The sequence below is a fragment of the Prinia subflava genome, chromosome 20 (assembly GCF_021018805.1).
Source record: "Prinia subflava isolate CZ2003 ecotype Zambia chromosome 20, Cam_Psub_1.2, whole genome shotgun sequence".
Taxonomy (NCBI): Eukaryota; Metazoa; Chordata; class Aves; order Passeriformes; family Cisticolidae; genus Prinia; species Prinia subflava.
Genome location: NC_086266.1, coordinates 8,795,530 through 8,817,082, shown reverse-complemented (window position 1 = coordinate 8,817,082; position 21,553 = coordinate 8,795,530). Strand labels below are relative to the sequence as shown.

Sequence of the window (21,553 nt, the reverse complement as noted above, 5' to 3'; positions counted from 1 at the left end):
GTGGGTTGGGCACATGTCCTGGTCCGCAAAGCCAGGACTCCTGGTGCTCCCCAGTGGGATGCCAGGTTGTGCCCAAGGGCCTTACATAGCTGCAGGATCTGCAGGAAGATTCTCCCTGCAAGGTGCACCCAGGCAGCAGGCTGGGGTCACTGCACCTGGCAGTCCCGGCAATGATGCAGGCACAGTGAACCCCAGGGTCATCTGGGGACAGTGGATCTTTCCCTGAATCACTGCTCTTCCGTTACTATGGTAGCATCTGTCCCACCACCAGCACAGAGGAGATCCCATTGCTGGAGCAGCCCCTGAGCACCCATGGGTACTCAGGGCAGGGGCCCATCCCAAAAGACACAGGAGTCCGTTGGCACAGTGCATACAAGGACACAGGGCTGGGACAACAAACTCCAGTGCTCACCCATCTCCAAGTGCCCAGCTGGTCCAAGGGGTGCTGGCAGCAGGTTAGGGTGGGGGGGGCACTATCATACAGAGGTGTCCAGGGCTGGGACCATGCCCCTCTCCACATCTTTTATCATCACTCGCCTGAATGAATCAACACCACATGCTTAATGATTGATAGGGCTCGGTTCTGTGAGCTTCCAAAAAAGCAGAAAACATCCCTCACTCATGACCAAGATGTGATTTACTGGGGACAAGGGGTAGGAGAGGAGCCTGGGGCTCTGTGGTTTCTCACTCTTCCAGGATGGGAAAGAAACTTGGAGACTGGCAGGAAAGGGAGGGGTCGGAGCTGACAGCACCTGGCCTAACAGCAACCACTCATGGGAAAAATGAAAGTGCTGAAACATCCCCATGGAACCTGGGTCAGCAATAACAGATGGGGCTGGACCCCAAGCAAGAGGAGACCCTGGCAAGAGCCGTGAGCTGTGGAGAAACAGCACCCAGGTGACAGTGCCCCCAAGCTCTGGTGCCAAGGATGATTACTGCCACCTATGCCTTGCTGCTCAAAAAATAGAAATTTTGCTCCAGCACTGCAAACAGGGCACCATATCCAGCAACAGGCAGGTTTGCTTGCAGACACCTACCCACAATAGCCTCAGCAAAGAAATGCCTTGGCTACGGTGACAGTTACAGGAGACCTGGCTCACTGTCCCTCCATGGTCTCTTGGACTTGCCCCTTACAGAGGGATGTGGGGCATCTCTTGTTCCTAGCCCCATGGAGGCAGCTGCCTCCAGCCACATCTGCTCTCCTCTGCACTAGGGCAGGTCAATGCTCCAAGGGAGGCACTTCTCATAGGCCCTACTTGAACAAGCTGGGATTTACCCCTGCACCCACCCCTTCCAGTGAAAGCACAAGGGCAGTTGTACAGGAATACAGCCTATGGCTGTATCCCAGGGGGCACCTGCTGCACCCTGAGGACAGTGCAAGAACAGGCCAAGATGGTCTTTAGCAAAATCAATCAATTTATTTATTCACAATCAAGCAATAAATAGAGGAAAGTCAGGCAGCAGGGGTGCTGAGAGCGGGACTGACCCTTCTGGGAATAGGGACATGCCAGGAGCCCAGCAGAGCCCAGGGCCTGTGTGATAGCAAGAGTGCAAGAAGGTAGAGAGACATCTGCAACAGGAGTCTGACCTCTGGGATAGAACAAGACCTGAGCCCTGCTAGAGGGCAAGCCAAGGAGCTGAAGAACAAGTATGTCAGAGGAAACAGCAGGCAGAGCCCAGCACAAGCAGCTGCCTTGGCCTCTAGCACTGGAAGCAGAGATGGCAGCTCAGGTTCCTCCAGTTTTTCATAGCCCTTCCAGAGCAGAGCTGCAGGGGAGGAGAGAGGCTTCCTCCCTCCAGCCCAAATTCTCAGCCTGGTGAGATGCCTCTGCAGCTGAGACTAGATAGGGATAGGATGCATGGGGGTTGGGAAGGAATGCCACAGAGACAGGGTCACATCAGATCCAGACACCACCAATGTGTCAAATGCAAAGCACAGAGACATCTGGACTTCTTACCCTCCCTGCCCTGGTTCCACCAGGAGACTGCAGCCACCTCCTAAGAGCTTCGCACTCCAGTTTAGGGACACAGCTCATCTCTGAGAACATCAGGCCAAGCCCCCCTGCCCACCAAAACCAGGCAGCAGCCATGGGGGCTGCAGGAAGGACAGATGCCACGGGGCAACCACCCCAGCACAGGTTCCTGCCTTTAAAAATCCACAATTTACATAAAACTGTCATTGTAAAACCTCCCCACTGAGCAGCACTGTATGGGGAGGGGAGATGAGCTGAGTGAGCCCCAGGCAGAGCAAGATAAACCCTAAAGTCCAGATCTGCAGGAAGAGGCAGAGCCCAGGGGTGATGTGCTGGGGCAGTGGAAATTACCGGCAAGTGCAGGACTCTGCAATCATATTTTCATACTCCTTGTACAGTATGCCTCCATTGCGCTCAATCATGAGGACACTGATGGGGCTGTAGCGGTAGGGCACACAGGACGGCCGGGGCACATTGGCATCCACAAGCTGATGAACAAAGCTCTGCACCACAGCATGGTTGGGTGCATGGTAGTCATACCGGAGTAGGTGGGGACAGGTGCCCTTGCAGTAGCGTGGGTTGTAGCGATGGGGAGCGATGATCCAGTGGTCCCAGCCCAGCTGTGCAAAACTGACAGGGAAGGGGCGGAGGGAACAGTCACTCTTCTCCCCTCCCTGCTCCCGCAGGTAGTTGGACAGGTCATGAGCCAATGTCCCTGTATCACGTCGGTGTCGGTGGGGCTCTGCTGCTGGAGGTGCCAACCCTGCCTGGGTATCGTTAAGGTAAAGAAGGAGAAAAGGGTGGCCAGGGGCCACTGGGGCATCATGGCCTCCTGTTCGGCCAGCACGCACACAGACATGGCGCAGTACCAGGCTCCCCACACTGCTGTTCCCCAGCACCAGGAAAGAGGTGACATCCACTTCGGCCCAGCCATGGTGGGGGCGGGTAGTAGGGCTGAGCAGCACCCTGCGTGCCTCGCCGGCCACCACCAGCTCCAGAGCGCAGAGGAGGCGACTGTGGGTCAGTGACAGACTGGGCAGGTAGACCACAGTGGCTCTGAGGAGGTGCTCAGCTTCTGGCTGGCCTTCCAGGTGGTAGGTGAGGGCCTGGAAGTACCAGCGACCTGCAGGGAAGCAGTGACGAGTACTCCCTTAGCACAGTGGAGGAAGCACAGTGCAGCATACCTTCTCTCATGGTGCTGCCACAGCCCCACACAGCACAGCAGAGCCTGTGACAATCATCTGCCCCAGCACAAGGCAGAAGCTGCAGCAAACAGAAGCCATGAGCCAAGGCTTGCTGGTAGCATGAAGGGCAGAGTCTGTAACATTTCCCATCCTCTGCCCCAACACCACTAGCCTGGCACGGCATGAGGCAGGGTGGGAAGGAGAGAAGGGCACACAAGGGACAGCAATGCGTTTACTACTCTCATCCCTGGAGCAGAAACTTGGACTCCTGCCAAGTGGAACCCCATGGCCAAGAACAATCCCAGCCAGGACACTGTAGAGAGAGGGAAGGAAGCAGGCAAGAGACCTTGCCTTCAGAGTTCAAGCCCACGCTGCTAGCTCTGCTATGCCTCCATATCATCCTTACTGCCCACCAGTTCCTTACCTGCCCAGGGCTGACCTCCATGAGAACTGGCCTGGACCAGGCGGATGGTGTTGGTGCCCAGGCTGCGGCTGCGGCGGGGACGGCCTTCGCGGTCAGCAGCACGTCGGTACAGATTCAGCATGTAGCGCAGGGGCTGCCCACTGGCTGGCCCCACTTGCCAGCCTGGGCTGCCTGGGGCCCGCATTTGCAGAGCCTGCAGGAGGGGCAGGTTGGGGACAGCAGGCAGGGAGCCAAGAGGCAGTGGGGACTGTTTTGCAGCCTGGGAAAGGGGCACAACAAGGAGGAGGAGGAGGCTGGTGAAAGGATAGGACATAGCCATGATAGGTGAGTGTGTGTCTGGGGAGGGAGCAGGTAAGTGGGACAAGGTGGGGATGGCCAGCAGAATAATTAGGGAGAACCTGCAGTCATGCTTTTCCCCACTTGAGAGGCAGAGCTGACTGTGGGCACCAGCAAAAGGATCCCAGGGTGCTTCCAGCTCCTATAAAAACAGGACAACCACACTAGCTGTTTCAGCTTGGCATAGGAACAGAAATGTGGGAGGATTCTGTATGCAAAAAGGGGTACAAATTCCAGACTAAAACCCAGAGCAAAGGAGCAAAGCTAGCCCAACAGAGCCTGGCTATAGGGGCTGTAAAGGTTCTGGGGTAGGGGAGTGGGGTGAAGTGGGGTAGGAGAACCAGCTCACTCAGCCCACCTGCTCCTGGCTCAGCCTCCTCCTACAGGGTAGGAGGTCCCTACCCAGGCCCATTTTAAAGGCATGGACTCAATCAAGTTTTAAAGAGGCAGGAGCTCCCTGGGCCCCAGGTAAATGGGGCCAGAGAGAGCCTGAGAGGGTGCTTTCATGTGATAAGAGTCCCTCCAACTCCCTCTACTCTGTGCTGACTCTCCAGCAGTGGCTCAGCACCTTTGTGCTCATTGCTGCAAGCTGGTCTGCACTGGCCCAAGCAGGCCAGTTCTGCTGGGGGTTCTGCTTCCCAACAACCTTGCAGCACAGCCAGGCTGCCCAGTGCCTCACTCTATCCAGCTGGTACTAAAGCACATGGGTGAGCAGAGTGACCCTGAACCCAACAGTGCTAAGTATGTCTGGGTAAGCCAGCAGTACCCCACTGTAGGCATCATCCTGCCATCACCATCAGCATGCCCACAACTTTGCCTACCTTGACCAGTTTCCAGGTCTTTTTGCCAGCACCTGCTCAAAGCAAAGAGGTTATGAGCATGATGTCCACCCTCCTGCTGGCATGGGACATTCGAGGCACTTTCCATGTGGGAACAGTGGCTCCATGGTGCTTGCCTGGGAAAGGCCCTCTGGGCACACTGCAGCATCTGGTGTGGGCAGCTGCAGCCAGTGCTACCTCCAGAGCCCCTGGTGTTGTGCTCAGACCCACAGTACACTGTTGCTCTTCTGCTGGGATGGAAGTGGCCAGGGAGTGAGCACACTGGTTGGGGATCACTGGTGCAGGCAGAGGGACATGGGGAGAGCTCACGGGGTTGTACTGAATATCTGCTGCCCACCCTTTCTGGTGCCAGCTGGGCACAGTGCCAAGAGCTCGGAGGGCTGTGTGGTAATGTGTGTAGTGCTAAATGTGCTGTGGGGCCATGTGATGATGAGCCAGGGCACCCTTCCCTGGCCAGGCAGCCCTGGCTACTCATTTGGGAAAGCACACAAGGGACAGACGAGCTAAGTCCAGGCATGGCAGCAGCCAGTCATGAGTGGGGGGCATGACAAGGCAGGTGGGAAGGCCATAGGGGAGAGCAGGAGATTTGGGTCAGGATGGTGGACATGTCAAGGCTGTATGGGGGAAGGGGGGGAGGCCGGAGCCCACCTCTCCTGGGTGGGCTCCAGCACTACAATAGCCCAGGTACCACTCCACCCTGCACCCTGTGACACTCTGGCTATACTGGGCTGCCTGCAGCTGGGCTGTGCAGGGAGCAGGCAGAATTCAAGACAGGTGCCTGTGGACAGGGTCTATCAAGAAAAACTTGAGACCCTTCCAGCATTGGGAATGAACAAGCCTAGGGTGGCTCACCAGCCTGGCACTGCAAGCTGACCATCCCAGGCCATGGCAGGCAACCAGGGGCCGCAGGCGCTGCTTGCAGAGCAGAGCTTTCCAGGCTTGCTGTGTTGTCTGGAAAGGAGATGAGTAAGAGTCGTGGCTCCAGGCGGGAAGGGGAGGAGCAGGACTCTAGGGCTCTGGGAATCCTTGCCGATCCACTCCCACCATCCCAGGCTGCCATCCGCTGCCTCCTCCCCCTGCCTCAATTTCTCCCAAGTGGCACAGCTGCCTCTCCTGGGCCTGGCAGGGGAAAGACAAAGGTGAAGAATGGCCCAACTGCCATGCACGCCCTAGGGTGGCCGGCAGGATATGGACAGGGTGGGAGCTGGCTTGGGTAGGTCAGACAGGAGCCAGCTGCATGTGTTTGCCTGCAGGCAGTGGAGCTTGGGGCACCAGTATCACTGTGTGGTGGGGAGTCGGTGGGGCTACATCACCCTACTGCCACCCCCTCACATCTGCATGAATGCTGTCCAACTGCCACTGTGCCAGGCTAAGCTGTGCCAAGCAGGCCCTATTGGTGTGGGTTCCTGGTGGCACCATATTGTGCTCAACCAAACTGGGTTATTTTGAGCTGAACTGTGCATGGTCAAGCTAAGTCAAGCCAGACCAGGCTCTCCTGAGCTGAACTGTGCCAGCCCTGCTTGTCCAAGTCAACCAAGCTGAACTGCACTGAACAAAACTGGGCTAGGGCAAGTGGAGCCAAGCCAGATGAGGCCTCTGGTTATTCTGCTATGTAACAAACATAACTTTGCCCTGTATCATGTTGAGCTGAGCTGAGCCAAGGCAGAATGTGCCAACCCAGCTGAACTGCACTGAGGCATGCCGGGCTGAGCCATGCTGAGCCAGTTAACCCATGCTGGCTCCCCTGCCATCCCACCTGAGCTAAGTTGTGCTGTGTCGTGCTGCACTGAGGTCTGCCCATCTTCCATATCATGCCATGCTGGGCTGAGCTGGACTGAACTGAAATACACCGGCTGGGCTGTACCAAGCTGAGCCAAGTAGCTCACTTCAGGTCCCTGTTCTAAAGGATGGCATGCCTTTCTACTGAGTAGAAAGGTGCTGTGCTGTGCCATTGTGTGCAGAGCCATGCCGTGAGCTGAGCTGAGCCGTGCCGAGCCGGCCGCCGCCGGCCCCCCGTGCCTCATTGGCGGCGGCGGAGCAGTCCCGTTGTGGGCCGGCCCCGCCCCGCACTCTCCCCGCGCCGCTCAGCCCGGGCAGGCGGGGGTGTCATTTCCTCCACAGCTCGGGGCCGGGCCGGGATGGGGCTGTAGCTGTAGCCGCCATGGAGCGGGCCGAGGGCCGGTCCGGCGCCCCCCAGTACGTGCATGTGCAGCTGCAGGGGGGAGCGCCCTGGGGCTTCACGCTGCGCGGCGGGCTAGAGCACGGCGAGCCCCTCATCGTCTCCAAGGTAGGCACCGGCGGCACAGTCCCGCGTGGGCTCCGCGGCATCCCCCCGCGAGGGGCCTCCCGCCCGTGGCGGGCGCGGGAGGACACCCGGGGCGCGGCGGCGTCGGGGCTGCGGGGAGCCTCGGCCGCGGGGTCTCGTGTCTTGGCGCGGCGTGACGGGGGCGGCTACTCGCACCCACCATCCCCGCCACTCTCCACTTAGAGCCGTGGAGAAGAGTGAGAGAGAAAGGGGCAGACGGACAGCCCGGGCCCAGCGGCAGGAAGAAATTCCTCTGGCACATCCGTTGGGCTGGCGTCGGGGGCGGCCCCCACGTCTGCCTCACGTCTTTCGCGGTCCTGTCCCGAGGGCCGTAGCCGAGGGAGGTCAGACCCCTGTGTGCTCATCCGTCGGTGCCGCGCCCGTGGGCGCCCCGGCCACCGAGCTCTGCGGGGACGTTTAGGGCCACGGTGGGGGAACCAGAGTCCATCTCGTCATGCCCCAGCAGCCCTGGAACGCAGGGGCAGGACTGTGCCCGGGACGGGATTGGCGCCGGGATGCGATGCCGAGCCGAGCACGGTCGCAGCCGGCAGCGAATGCTGAGGGTGACCCCTGCGGGCCCGACGTCTCGCCACATAGAGGGTCATCGATTCCTGCGGCCCCCGCCAGCACATCGCCCCGCGTGGAGACTCGCGGGGAGACCCGCAGGGAGCCGAGCTGCGGCCAGGGGAACTCCGATAGCTACACCTCCACGGAGCCCGGACGGGGTCCTGTCGGCGGAGGATTTGGCCGCCCGCCCGGTGTCACCGTCCTGCTGAGATGGGGTGCGGCGGGCCGGGCTGGCGGCCCCGGCGCTGCTCCCTGCCTCGAGCCGGGCTGACTGCGCCCCCAGGCCGTTCCACGCCCTCGGCGAGACGCGGGCAGCGCGGTCTGGCTGGGGGAGCTGGAAAAGTGGCTCCGGTCCCAGCCCTGCGCCCTGAGGTGGCACCGCCGGCGGGTGGGGAGCCGGGCGCCGAGGGAGTAACTGCCCCTGCCCCTACTCGCTGCCGGCCTTCGAGTTGGTGGGTCCCCGTTGTTCCGCCAGTTGCCGGAGGAGGGGATGGGAGGTCCCGGGGATGTATATTCCTCACCACTTTGGAGAAGAGGGTTGGCTTGCGGGCCGGGGAGTGTCGGACTCCGCGCTCCTACGGAAACGCCGCCGTGCTCGGCAGACAAAAGGGGCTTGTTCCAGCGCTTTGTGCATTCTGGAGATGGTCCCCCGGGGCCACTGCTCCGCCGCTGCGGCCGGCCGAGGTGTGTGCGGAGAGGGGGCGGCCCCGCCTGTGGCGCGGGCCGGAAAGGGGAAGGGCGTCCCCGCACTCAGTGACAGAGTTTGGCCTCTGAGCCCACTCCGGGCGGGATCCCTTCCTGTGGCAGAGTCCCACGGCGGTGCTCACACGCGTTCTTAAAGCCTTTCCATGGAGCTGTGAACGCCCTCCGGTACAGGCTTCCCTGAGCACGTCGGGGGCAAGGAGGGAGGTTGCTGTGGGGCTGGGTGGGCACAGCTCTGGCACTGTAGTGGTTGTGACTCCTAAGACAAGTTTCTTCTGAGGCAGGGAGACATTCCCGTGAGCTATCTGGTGCCCACCATTAGGGCCCAGAGTGAACTTCAGGGACTGGTATTGGGCAAGTGTCCTGGACTGGCCCAGCCAGGCAGGGCAGCAGGCAGTGGGGTTTGGCTGCCAGTGCTGAGTTTACTGGTAGCAAAGTCAGACACAAGGGGCTGTTTGTGGCAAATTTAGCTCCTGGTGAGTGGTACCAGGGCTGAGCCTGTCCATTCTGGTGCATGTGATGACCCAGGTATGAGTACAGACCTGGTGGTGTCCTACAGCAGTGGGGACACTTTTCACCTCTGCCTCATCCCCATGGCTGTGGCAGGCAAGCCTGGGAGGGCACGTGACTGGACAGAGGACTGAGGTGAAGGTGCAGCCTGCCTTGCATGCTGTGCTGGTGCCCAGTGGTGGGTGGTAGCCCGGCAGGGGGTAAACCCACGTGCTCCACCGACTGCACGGTAGGACTGGGAGGCAGTCAGGGTCCCTTGCCAGGAAGGCAGCCCCATGGCTGACATATGGGTAGGAGGGCAGCCTGCCTGCACAGGCAGGCACATTGGGATGTGCCCAGCCTCGACATGGCATTGTGGAGCTAAGATCCCTGAAAAAATGGGAAAGCTGTTGGTTCTGGGCACAGCTGTGCCAGGCAGGGCCATGGGGCAGTGGTGCACTGGGCAGGAGGCTTGGCTGCCCCTCTCTTCTTCCTCCTAAGGTGACATTTTGACCAGGGGTAGTAGAATGCCCCCTGAGCCCTGAACAGCATTAGGGCTGGAAAGTGGTGCCCAGGGGAACATGCACAATGACTGACCTGCTAGGAATCTGTGTATGCTCCCTGGCGCTGGGGTCTGGCTGCTCTGCAGGCACTGTGGGTAGAGCTCATTCCCAGGCCTGGAAGCAACTGGACAGGGTGAAGAGCCCAGAGGCAGGGTTGGTGCAGGAGCCCCAGCATGGGGCCAGGTTAGCTCTGCCCTGAGGGTGGCTATAGGGTCTTGCCACATCCACACTGGGCATGGGGCACCCCAGGTCCTGCCCCATGCACCTGCATGCCCTCTGCTACTGCTACCATGCAGCAGCAACAGTTCCAGTCTCTTGCCAGCCCTGTAGTATGGACTTGGCAATCCCTGGCCATTTCAGTGGCAGGATGGGCAGCGTTCAGTGCTGGCAATGGGCACTCGGCCTAGCCCAGCTGGGCACTGCTTGTCCCAGGGCTGCCAGGACTGCACCTACCAGCTAGGGCAGAGGACATGGGCCAGGGTCTCACATGCTGGCAGCACCATGGCCCTACTTCCTCTAAGCACAGCAATACAGGGTGCCAGGTTCATTTTGGCCATGGGTGTCAGGAAGGGTAGGCATGTGCCAGGGCTCAGCACATCCCCTGCTGTTGTCTCCTGTGGGCACATAGGGTGGGATGGCATCCCTTGGGCATTGAAATCACCACAGGTGCCCTGACAGGCTCAATGTGGGGTTGGAAGCAGCGGCAGGGGGCTGGCATCCACAACAGACAAAGGGCCCTTGTGCTGCCTGTGCCTGCGGGGGAATCTGCTGGGATGGGACATTTTTCTTTCTCCCCCCCTTCCTGATGCCCTTGCTCAGAAATTCATGTGACCAGAGAAGGGGGAGAGCCTGGCCCAGCAGATACCTCTGTGCTGCCTGGAGCTCAGGCACCTTCTCCAAAACCTCTTTCTCCCCTGACATGCAGTGGCCGTGGAACATCCCCTGGGATATTCTGGGGTCCGTGCCCCATTGACGGCCCTCTCTGTCACCCAGGTCGAGGATGGGGGCAAGGCTGCACTGTCCCGCCGGCTGCAGCCAGGTGATGAGCTGGTGAACATCAGTGGGACGCCGCTGTACGGATCCCGCCAGGAGGCCCTGATCCTCATCAAGGGCTCCTACCGCACTCTGAAGATGGTCGTTCGCAGGTTGGCAGTGCTGTGGAGGGTTCACAGGGAGGGCCAGTGGGGCTTTACCAGCCTGGGGGACTGGCAGGAACCTGGAGGTGCCCTTGTCTCCAACTCAGAGGTGCCCCTTGCTGGGGCAGGGTGGGGAGCAGCCCCTTTGCTGCTGTCAGCACTCTGGCTGAGCGGTGGTTCCCCAGCCAGCAGAGCCAGGGCAGTGCATCGGGCTCGCCACCCCCTTGCTGGGCGGTAATCTCAAGCATGGCCGCTCCTCTCCCTTCCTGCCTGCCTGCCTCCTGCCTGCCTGCTTGCCTGGGAAAGGAAGAGAGGCAGGGCTGGGCCTTGCAGTCCCTTCCCCCCCCAATCCCTCAAACTACATCCATTCCCTGGCTGCATCCTGACTGACTCCAGCTCCAGCAGCACTCAGGGGCAGGGACGGCGCAAGGGCACTGCCCAAGGGGCAGGGGTCCCACGGGACTCTGCTGGGCCTCAACATCACCCATGGTGAGTTTGGGGGTTCTGGGAAGTCCCTGTGCTGACCTCACAGCTTGCCATTCTCATCCAGTTAGTAAATGCCGTGGCAGCACTAGGCAATTGGGAGGTACAGGAGGTGTTTTGTGACCACGTCTATGCAAGTGGCATGCGCTGGGGGACTGGAGACTACTATGGATGCTGTGAGGGGTGGGATGGGGCCAGCACAAGACCCTTCCTGGAGACATGATGTGGCTGGAGCTTGCTGCAGATGCTGAGGGACAAAGGAACAAGGGGGAAGTTCAGGCTTGCGGTGGAGACAAAAGTAGCCCCAGTGTCCCTTGGTGGAGCCAGTCTAGTCCCAGCAAGGACACTTGCCCTGCTCAGGGCATTGCCTATGGGCTGTGCAGGGGTCACGTCCTCGGTCCCCTGATGCGGCAACAGGGATGCTGCAGTCTGGGGAGCTGTGGGATACCCTTCCCCGTGCCGGGTGCTTGCAGGGCTGGACCCTTCCTCGCTGCCATCCCCTTTGGGCAGGCACTGGCCTGGGGGGGACAGGAAGCCCCATAGGAAGTGACTTCAGCCCCGGTTCCTTGGCCTGGCTTCCTCCCCATTCTTGTCCTTTCCCGCTGTTGCTCTTGGCAGGAGGAGCGCGCCGGTCCTCCGGCCTCATTCCTGGCATGTGGCCAAACTTGCCGAAAGCCGCCCAGACGTCCCCACCATGCACTGCCCAACTGATGGCTTCAGCCTCTCCTGGCCCTCGGGATGTGATGTCAGGTGAGACCCTGGGTGCAGTTATGAGACTGTGCAAGAGGGGTGGGCCAGAAAGGACACCCGCTTGGATTGTGGCAGTGGGGGTGGCAGGACTGCTCGCATGCATTACTTTCGGGCATCCCTCTTCATCCTGCATTACCCTTTCCCCTGGTTGTTTGTTCCCGACTCCCGGCAGGAAGGGGCGGTGGCTCTGCTGGAGACAGCCAGGAACTGCTTAGTCCCACTGCCCCCCCTGCCAGAGGTGGGAGGTCTCCAGTGGCTGGAGTCACACACACCCTGTGTTCCCTGTGCTTGCTCCCCTTGCCAGTGTCAGGCAACCTTGGTGGTGGCCCCAACCCAGGGGTGAAGGGCAGGTTGGGGCAGTGCTGCCCAGTACTCCATTGTTCCAGGGAGGGTGTATGTGTGGAGGTGGGCTCCTTGGGATCTCTGTGGAGCTGGATGGGAGGCAGCAGGTGCCTGTAACACTGGCGTGGGGCCAGGCAGCAGCAAGCTGTCCCTGCAGTGGAACCCACTGTCCTGGCACTGCAGCACTGACCGGAGCAGCTCCATCGGGAGCATGGAGAGCCTGGACCATCCCAGCCAGGCCTGCTATGAAGGAGACCCCTCACCCGTTGACCAGGGCATGTACCACAGCAAGCGGGACTCAGCCTACAGCTCCTTCTCTGCCAGCTCCATTGCCTCTGACTGCGCTCTCTCTCTTCGTCCTGAAGAGGCCGTGTCCATCGACTCCAGCCTCCAAGGCCCCTGCAAAGCCCCTGACAGGCGCCATCTGACCACAGGGGCTGAGCCGTCTGCCAGCTGGCACCCTGAGGCCTGGCGGGCACCTGTGCCCCCCCAGCCCCCTGTCAGGAGGGACAGCCTGCGGGCAGCTCCAGCTGGCAGAGGGGATAGTCGCCAGGCATCAGTGTCAGCGGACATGCTGCATGCCAAAGGCCGGTGGATCTCTGACACCTTCCTCTGCCAGCGGGATGGGGAGGCAGAAGTAGTGGGCAGGAGGACACTGGCGCCATACCGCACAAAGGACTGTCTCTCTGCTGACCAGTATTACATGCCAAGCTCCCACCCGGACCAATGCCCAGCTGAGCCACTCCTGGGGGAGAGCATGGAGTCTGACAACCAGCTGTACCTGGATGATAGCATGCACCAAGTGCCTGATGCCATGACAGCAGGTGACAACCCATTGCTGTCCCCTCTCAAGAGCCACGTGTTGCACCGTCACAGTGCTCCTGAGCAACTGCTGGCCTCCCAGCTCCGCTCCCTCCAACTGGGCACCAACAGCGGGCGAGCCTCGCCAGCACCCAGTGGGCAACACTGGACCTTGTCCCCGCTGCATCCTGAGGGCAGCTGGGGGGGAACCACAGGGGCTGCCCAGGACCCCCCACACTGCCCAGAGCCTTGCTGCCGCCCATCGCCGTGCCGCTGCTGCCCTGAGCTGCAGCAAGCCTGCAGGCAGGATGACAAGGGGGCCAGCCCAGCACTCAGCACTGAGGGGTCAGTGGAAGAGGAGAGCCGGGGAGGGGCCCGGCGGGCTGGGGGTCCTCCCCACCGCTCTGCTCAGATGCGCCGCCGCAGTGACCGCTTCGCCACCAGCCTGCGCAACGAGATCCAGCGGCGCAAGGCCCAGCTGCAGAAGAGCCGAGGTCCTGGTGCACCTCCTCCTGGTGAAGAGCCAGTGGAGGAGACTGAGGAGCCCCCCGAGGGCAGTGTACTGACAGAGCGACCCCCTGCTCTGCCTGAGCGTCTCAGCCCTGCACCAAGTGAGGACAGCAGGAATGCTGGCCGCTCTACTGACCGGGATATCCCCAGCCCTGGTCCAGTGCCAGCCCCCAAAGGGCCCCCATCCCCTGAGCGGGTGGTACCAACAGCCAGGGGCCGCTGGCGCTGGTCCCCAGAAAAGAAGCTGCAGCTGCAACACTCGCCCAGCCCCAGTGAACTGGAGGGCTACAGCCAGGGCCCAGTGGCCTGCAGCTCCCCACCACGGGGCAGCGATGAAGCAGTCCTGCTGCCCTTTGCTGACCGCCGCCGGTTCTTCGAGGAGAGCAGCCGGCCAGCACCACCCTGGCACAGCAAGCCGCCAGCAGGTGATGCCAGCACCTTCCAACCCCCTGGGCCTGAGCACCAGGATGTCCGCCGCCTCTCTGTGGACCAGCCCTACAGCCCCCCCTCACCCAGCCGCCCTGGCTCTGCTGGCCCCTATGCTGAGTGCTGCCGGGAGCAGCCCCTCTGTTACAAACCACTGGGGAGGCCAGGGGAGCTGGATTACCTGCGGGGCTACTCCTACCCCTATGGGGTTCCCTTGCACCCTGAGCCGTGCCGCTACAGCGGAGGGGACCTGTGCCCACTACCACTCCCCCGTGACCACACCTGCCGCTGTTACCCTGTGCCCTGGGTGCGCTGCCCTGACTGCTGCTGCCCAGCCCCCCATCCTGGGCGAGAAGAGAGTGATGCCTGGCCGCCCCGGAGAGCTTTCATCCCGGTGAGTAACACCCTGCGAGACTGTGCTGGGTACCAGCACTGATACTCTCTTGCACCCCTGGACTATGACCCTGGGTTGGGGAGTGGGTACTGTGCCCCCATTGGCCCTCCAGACCTCCTGCATGCCTTCTGTGCCTGAATGGGGATGGGACAGAGGTGCTGGGGTGTGGATTTCACAGTGCCTTCCCACATACACAGGAATTTCCTCAAGATGAGTGGGAACCACCTGCAATAACCAGGAAAGTCAGCCAGTCCATCAGGTGAGCCCATGACAGGTGCCATGGTGCTGGCATGTGTGTGCCACCAAGTGGGGACCTCCACCAGGGGGATGTGCAGACTGCCATGATTTTGACTGGGGATGTACACAGTGCCTCCTATACTGCCTGGGCCATCCTTGGTATAGTGCCCTTTGAGGTGAGAGGGGACATGCAGGGCAAGGGGGTGTGAGGAGGTGTCCACAGCAAAGGTGGTCCCTCCTTACCCTTTCCCAGAGGTCTGGGGCCATTTCTGGGCAGCTGTGCCCAGCGGATGAGCTTGGGCTTCTCCCACCAGTGTGACTGGATGGCTAGCTGGGGTAAATGATGCAGGGCATGGAATGGGCCTGAACTGCCAGATGGGTGACTGTGTGTGGGAGAATGGGTGCCTCCTTCTCTTCCTATTGGGCTCTCCAGCTACCCACTGGGTTTCCCAAGGCTTGGCCCGTTCCACACCTGCCTTGAGAGCACCGAGCCAGAGTGGCCACCCTGCTACCGGGCCACATCCACGCATGACCTGTTGTGGGATAGTGACCGCCTGGCCCACAACCCTGAGAGCCCCCCGGGACCGCTGCACCGCCCACTACGGGGCAGAGCCTTCTCTGAGAGCCACCTCAACCTGGAACCTGCCAGCCTTTGGGGCCGTGACCAGAAGGACCTTTTCCGTGCCAAGCTGGGCCCTCCCAGCATCCCCAAAAAGAAGGGCCCCCCACCTCCCCGCCCACCTCCGCCCAACTGGGAGAAGTACAGGCAGCGCCGGGCATCCCAACACCCACCAGACGGTGCTGGGCATGGCTCTGCCCTCTCTGCTGCCCCAATGCCAATCCACAGCATTGCTGAGGCAGTGAGGGAGCGGTCACAGAGCCTCACTGGGGAGCAGAAAGGCCAGTCCTGCGGGCACACTGCTTGCCCTCCTGCTCTACCACGTGCCTGGCCCCGACCTGAGCCCCCCAGATCACTCCGCAGGACTCCTGGACCTGATGCTGCCAATGCTGAGATTTGCAGGCAAGTGGTGCCATGGCGTGGGGATGGGAGTGAGAAAGCGGGCACAGCTGGGACACATGAGGGGGTTTTTGTGGGCCCTTGTACCCTGTATCAGAGCATCCTAATCCAGTCCTTGGAGCACCTTATGGGGGTTTTTTGGATTGTGGTGTCCCTGACCTCTTTCCCTGGCATGGCCATAGCCCTGAGTGTCCCCTGCTTCCACGAGTGGGCAGGGGAGCTGACATGCCCTGGTTGTGTTGGCAGGATGTCAGGAGCTGGGGAGAAGCGGACAAAGATGAAGCAGTCCTGGGAGGTGGAGGAGCAGCCTCAAAGGCTCATCCAGAACCAGGAGCATGGCTGTGCCAGTCCCTGTGGGGTGGGTGAGTGCTCCCTGTCCCTGCATTGTGGCTCTGGCCCTTCCCTGCTGGAGGCACTCAAGCCCAGTTCTGGGGCAGTGGAGGGGGTGAGCTGCCAGGGCAACTGGCCCCATCCCCGCTGCATGGACTCCGAGGAACGGCTGTTGGATGTGGCTGTCAGAGACCATTCCCTAGCCAGTGTCCTGGCTCCCTTGGCTTCTCCTGGCACCACCACTGAGGTGATGGGTGAGCTGCTGGTAGCAGGGGAGCGACAGGCCTGGCAGAAGTGTCTCCAGCAGGACTGGCACCTGGAGGCCCTGGCCCAGGACAGGTAGGGCTGGCAGGGCACTGGGCCCCATGCCAAGGGCAGGCTGACACCCCAGTGCTTATTGCAGTATCTCTCTCCTCAGGCAAGGTTTTGAGCCCATCTCACCGTCTCCCAGACGTGCTGCCAGCTCCAGTTCCTTCCCAGTGCACTATGGTGTTGCACTGGGCAAAGCTGAGCCACTCAACAAGGTAAAGGCGCTGCCGGAGGTAGTGGAGGGGAGCTCAGAGGATGAGGAGGAAGATGTGGACCGCGAGCTGGTGGAAAAGAAGGTACAGGCACTGCTGGGGACAATTCCCTCGTGGTTCCCCAGTGCCCTGGGCAGGTGCTTGTGGAGACTTGGGGCAGTTCTGGATGCCCACAGGGACTGAGGCATCATTGGTTGCTCCTGGGAGCTGGGGACATCACCAGGGACTCACGGGCACAGCTCGTTGCTGGATGCTTGCGGGGACCAGGAACATTGCCATATACTCACAGAGGGCTGGGACATTGTCAGATGTCTGCAAGGACCAGGGGCATTGTCAGGTGCTTGCAGGACCTGGCAGTCTTATCAGATGCTCATGGGGACCAGCAGCATCTCCAGATGCTTGATGCTTGCAGGGGACTGGGGACATCCATTGGGTGCACATGGAGTCTGAGACATTGACAAATTCTTGTGGGGACTGGGAATTTCTAGTAGCTCATGGGAACTAGGGGTACTACAAGGTTCTTGTGTACTGTGGGCCCCAGCACAGCACCCCTACACCTCTGTGCCAGTCCCCTGATCCCATGGGGACTGGCCCCAGTTACCACTGACTCCTTTGCTCTGGCAGCTGCAGCTGATCGAGAGCCTGAGCCGCAAGCTGGTGGTGCTGCAGGAGGCACAACGGGGGCTGCAGGAGGACATTAGTGCCAATGGGGCACTGGGTGAGGATGTGGCTGCCCGCCTGCAAGCCCTCTGCACCCCAGGGGAGTTCGACAAGTACCGCCTCTTCGTGGGCGACCTGGACAAGGTGGTCAACCTCTTGCTCTCCCTCTCGGGGCGCCTGGCCCGGGTAGAAACTGCCCTGGGCAGCCTGGGGCCACATGCCCCTGCTGAGGACAAGGTGGGCATGGGGGAGGGGACCCTCACCCATGAGGTTTTGGGCTGTGAGATGCCATGCCAATACCAGATGTCTTGCCCACAGCTGGCCCTGCGGGAGAAGCAGCGGCTGCTGGTGGCACAGCTGGAGGACGCCAAGGAGCTGAAGGAGCACGTGGGGCGGCGGGAGGAGGCGGTGGGTGCCATGGTGGCGCGATACCTGCCCTCCGAGCACCTCCAGGACTACCAGCACTTCATCAAGATGAAGTCAGCCCTCATTGCTGAGCAGCGGGAGCTGGAAGAGAAGATCAAGCTGGGCCAGGAGCAGCTCAGATGCCTGCGTGAGAGTCTTGGCCAGGCTTCCAAGGACTGCTAGCCCACTACCCAGCCTGCCTCCGGGATCCTGGCTGTGATCCCAGCTTGCTGCCAAAGCAGATCCGGCCCCTTGTGAGCTCTCCCTGTGTCTGTCCATTTGTCCAGGCCCTGCCTTTTATTTATTTTTCTGATTTACTATGCAGGGGAGGGGTCGCCAGTCCAGGTGCTGATGGGCTGTTTTGCCGCAGAGCTGTCATGGGCTCTGGCCATGCAGCAACCTGTGGCCCAGCAAGACTAGATGGATGGATGCTACCACCGTTCTCATGGGTCTTTCTGTGCCCACGGGGTCTCTCCAACTCATCTTGGACACCAGTGCCTGTCTTGTACCTGGTGCTGCACCACATGCCTTAAACACCCCCCAGCTACTATTCATGCAGCACCTGGAAGGGTTAAACTGTGCATATCCTCTGTCATGTCTGTTTGTTCAGCTCTGTCCATCTGTCCTGTGGGAGCTGAAGGAATTTCAGCTCCAGCATCCTCTTCCTCCCCATTGTGTCAGAAACAATGGTCACAGCCAGTGGGTTCTTAACCCACTCCTTGCTGGCTGAGGGACCACAGGGGGCCGAGGTGAGTACCAGTAGGTGCTGTGTACCTGTGTCTTGGGATGGTTCCCTGCCAGGGCATGGGATTTTGGGACCAGTACACTGAGGCCTGCAACTACTCTCTGTCACCAATGCTGTGGGCATGGAAACAACCAGGCCTCATCCAGCGCTCACCTCTAGCTTGTAGCTCAACCCGGAGCAATTGATAGAGGAAAAAGCACATTAAGGACAAAATGGGATACCTGTCCCTTCCTCTGTGTTGCAACAGCAGAAATAGCACGTAGATGTCACCTGCACCACCGTCCACCTGTCTCCATGGCATGAACAGGTGCCTTCGTACTGATTTTGCACATGGGTTCAATGCAACCAGGAGGAGCTTGGGGCAGGGAGTTGAGGAGTCAGGTGGGTTGCAGCACTTTGGGGTGGCCCCATAGCTGAACAACCCAGCCCAGGGCCCAGGAAGCATTCATGCCTGCCTGTGTGCTCCTGCTGCAGCCCACCTGTGTTGCTCCCCCTGCTTTGGGCTGCCCTTTTAAACACTACACCCCACACCTGCCTGGCTGGACTGTGGGATGCTGCCTGGCAGAAGTGGGGTCCTCAACATTCTCTCCATCTCAGCCACCCCCAGGATCATTGCTAGGACCAAAGACTGCACCCCCTGGGGACATGCTGCCTCATGGTGGGGTTCAGCAGCCCTGCACAGGGCCCTGTGCTGGAGGACCTGCCAGCACCTGCATGTTGCTGCATGCCATTGTATCTCTAACAGTAAAGCAGCAGCAGAAGCTGCACATCTGTCCCAGCTGTGTCTCGCATAGTTTGTCCCTGTGCCCCAACAAGTGGCACTGGAGCGGGGAGGGGGTACTTGCTCCAGCTGGGATGAACCAAGGCTTGGCAAGCACTTGGGAGCTGAATACCCTCGTGGCACAGGGGGCGCCTGAAGTGCCGCTGTGAGCATGTGTTTTCTGCTCCCAGTGCTCCTAGGCTGAGTTGGGGCACGGGTTAGTGCCTGGACCCTTCCCTCACGATGCATGTAAGGATGACAGCACTTGCGTACTGGATACTATGTTTTCTCTGGCAATCTGCAGGGAATCTGCCAGAGCTTTGGAGGAAGCCCCGGGGAGGGGGTGGCCGTGCCCGGGAGGATGTCGCCGTGCTGCCGCCTGTTCCAGGGTGTCGCGATTCACCGCAGTACGGCAGGGCGGTGCCCAGTACCTTCCCTGGGGACTCCTCTGGTCGCACGGAGCAGCCTGGGGCAGTGCGGGGGCGGCGGCGGCCGCTGGGCGGTGCCAGTGCTCGGGCGGAGCACGCGCACGCAGGTGGGTGCGGGAGCGCAGGTGCGCGCGGGCACGCGCGCGGGGGTGGGCAGAGGCTCGCGGCGGCGTGCGCGTGCACAGGTGTTGGGACGGGACGTCGGGGATGTTCCAGTGTGAGTCCGTGCCCGGGGCGAGTGTGAGTTTCGGCGAGTGCACAATGGGATACCCACATGCACGCGCATGGGAGCGTGTCGGCGAGTGGCCAGAAGCTGGAGCGCGAGCATCTGGCTGTGCAGGGGATACGGGCATACGCACGTCAGTGCACACAAGTGGACACACATACGCACAGATAGATGTGGTTGAAATGAAAAAGACCCGGAGACCTGCTCCTTTTTTAATGCCTTTGTTAAGAAGTCAGCTCTGGGTGATGGCCCGCGGGATCGCGGACACAGCCACTGCTTCCTTCGGCGACTTCGAGAAAAACGTCGCCAGCTTTACTAAACAGCAGACCTGGAGCTTCCATCCTCACCAGCGTGCCTGGAAAATCCTACAAGACTCGTCTGAGGGGGAGAGTCCTGCAGGTGATGAACTGTTGAGGTCATGGCAACATAGGGGAGTTGCTTTGGTTGGTGGTCCTACTTCTCTGCTGCTACGCCAGTCTGGGGGTACTACTTCCAGTCTCAGATTTTGCATTGGCTCGTTGTCTCAAGGTGGTTTTTTTTCTGAGTAGTATCCAGTGTCCCTAGTGTCCTTTTATTTGCATATTATGCACCATTTTGGGAAGCAGAGGCTGTACCCGACGGGAAAAGGGTACAAGGACTGTTTGTTAGCGTAATTAACAATATGGGTGATTAACAGAGTCTATGCATTCATCTTGGTGACCAACATTTGACATGGTGACATTTAACAATTAACAGAACATGGTAAAAATTGATTAACATAAACTTGTTCATAACATGTGCACATGCATTTGAGCGCACACAGCTGAACTCTTACATAGATGAATGCACACACATGCCTGTGAGTACACATGTTCACGTAGTTGAACGCATGCCATATGTGTGAACGCATGTGTGCAGGGCACAGCCCTGTGCTGCTGCTCACAAGCACTAGTGGTGAGTGACTGCACATGCAGGTGAACACACATACGGGGAAATTTGTCCTGTGATGTGCACATGTGAATGCATGCACATGTGTGTGAACCTGCAAGCGAGCCAATGCACACGTGGGTAAATGCATGCACATGTGTGTAAGTGTGAGTTCATAGGGCTGTTTGTGCAAGCCCTTGCGTATGGATAACTTCAGGCACAGGGAAACTTGGCCCCATGACCCATTCAAAACCCTATTGCCCCTCCATGCAGCTCCAGCTGCTGCCAGGTAGGACCGTCAGCCAAAGGCATGGCAGCATGGCCAGGTTGTTTGTTACAGGGACCCTCACTACTGAATGTGGCCATGGCATGGGGTCTCCTGGGGATCCCTTAGTGAGATCCCAGGGGAGATGCAGGCTAGCAGGCCCATCATAGTATTCAGTGTCCTCAGTCTCTCAGAGTTGCAAACAGAACCCACAAAGGTAGCCCCTGGCTCTGGTGTCTGTTTCCCCATCACAATGATCTCTCCATTTTACAGATCCCACATCTGTCCCATGATATCCCATACACCCGAGCTAGGGAAGGATGAGGACATGGCAGGTAGTGATACTTTCATGACAGACCCCTGCCACATATGGCAGATGGGAAGTCCGGGATCATAAAAGTCCAAACCCTGTGGCAGGCTCCCTTCACTCCCAGTCCATTACAGCGCAAAAGGAAAGCCATACATTGGGAAGGGACAAGAGAGCCCTCCCTGTCCCTGCGCTGGGACAGCATGGCCAGCAGGAAGAAGGGATATGGGGCTCTGCCAGCACGGAGAACCCAGAGCAGCAGTGAGGCATAGGTAAGAGATGAGCACAGGGGCTCACTCATGGGACACTGTGCAATGGAAAGTGAGGCCAGACCCTCTCTCCCTAGATGTGGGCTGTTTGGCAGCACAACCCCTGTGTGCATGCATGTGTGTGTGCTCCAACACATGCTCTGGAACATGTTCTATGCAATCACACCTCTGTAGGGATATCTGCATGCATGCACACCACAGAATCACAGAAGGGTTTGGGTTGGGAGGGATCTTTGAAGGACATTCTGTCCA

At 60.0% G+C, this 21,553-nt stretch overlaps 2 protein-coding genes across 8 annotated transcripts; one reads left to right on the top strand and one right to left on the bottom strand.

The window, feature by feature from the left end:
• Positions 1 to 1,452: 1,452 nt before the first annotated feature.
• On the bottom strand, positions 1,453 to 6,686 carry BMP15 (bone morphogenetic protein 15). The gene is made up of 2 exons (XM_063416993.1): positions 3,582 to 6,686; positions 1,453 to 3,096 (listed from the first exon to the last, which is right to left on the bottom strand). The coding sequence occupies exons 1-2, from the start codon at positions 3,898 to 3,900 to the stop codon at positions 2,321 to 2,323; spliced, it is 1,095 nt and encodes a 364-aa protein (XP_063273063.1). The 5' UTR covers positions 3,901 to 6,686; the 3' UTR covers positions 1,453 to 2,320.
• Positions 6,687 to 6,834: 148 nt separating this feature from the next.
• SHROOM4 (shroom family member 4) lies at positions 6,835 to 18,907 on the top strand. Of its 7 annotated transcripts, none has more exons than XM_063416985.1 (11): positions 6,835 to 7,043; positions 10,376 to 10,527; positions 10,915 to 11,007; positions 11,620 to 11,751; positions 12,277 to 14,224; positions 14,422 to 14,483; positions 14,895 to 15,482; positions 15,726 to 16,148; positions 16,213 to 16,414; positions 16,955 to 17,227; positions 17,309 to 18,907. In XM_063416985.1, the coding sequence occupies exons 1-11, from the start codon at positions 6,918 to 6,920 to the stop codon at positions 17,576 to 17,578; spliced, it is 4,269 nt and encodes a 1,422-aa protein (XP_063273055.1). In that variant the 5' UTR covers positions 6,835 to 6,917; the 3' UTR covers positions 17,579 to 18,907. The 7 variants fall into 7 exon arrangements, with proteins under 7 accessions (XP_063273055.1, XP_063273059.1, XP_063273057.1 ...); XM_063416989.1 differs by having other exon boundaries at positions 6,836 to 7,043; positions 15,309 to 15,482; XM_063416987.1 differs by having other exon boundaries at positions 6,836 to 7,043; positions 14,916 to 15,482.
• Positions 18,908 to 21,553: the final 2,646 nt, after the last annotated feature.

Coding starts and splice junctions, on each gene's coding strand:
- BMP15 (XM_063416993.1), bottom strand. CDS start 3,900: ATGGCTATGTCCTATCCTTTCACCAGCCTCCTCCTCCTCCTTGTTGTG. Junction 3,097..3,581: donor TGGAGGTCAGCCCTGGGCAG/GTAAGGAACTGG, acceptor GCTTCCCTGCAG/GTCGCTGGTACTTCCAGGCC.
- SHROOM4 (XM_063416985.1), top strand. CDS start 6,918: ATGGAGCGGGCCGAGGGCCGGTCCGGCGCCCCCCAGTACGTGCATGTG. Junction 14,225..14,421: donor CCCGGAGAGCTTTCATCCCG/GTGAGTAACACC, acceptor CCACATACACAG/GAATTTCCTCAAGATGAGTG. Junction 16,149..16,212: donor GAGGCCCTGGCCCAGGACAG/GTAGGGCTGGCA, acceptor TGCTTATTGCAG/TATCTCTCTCCTCAGGCAAG.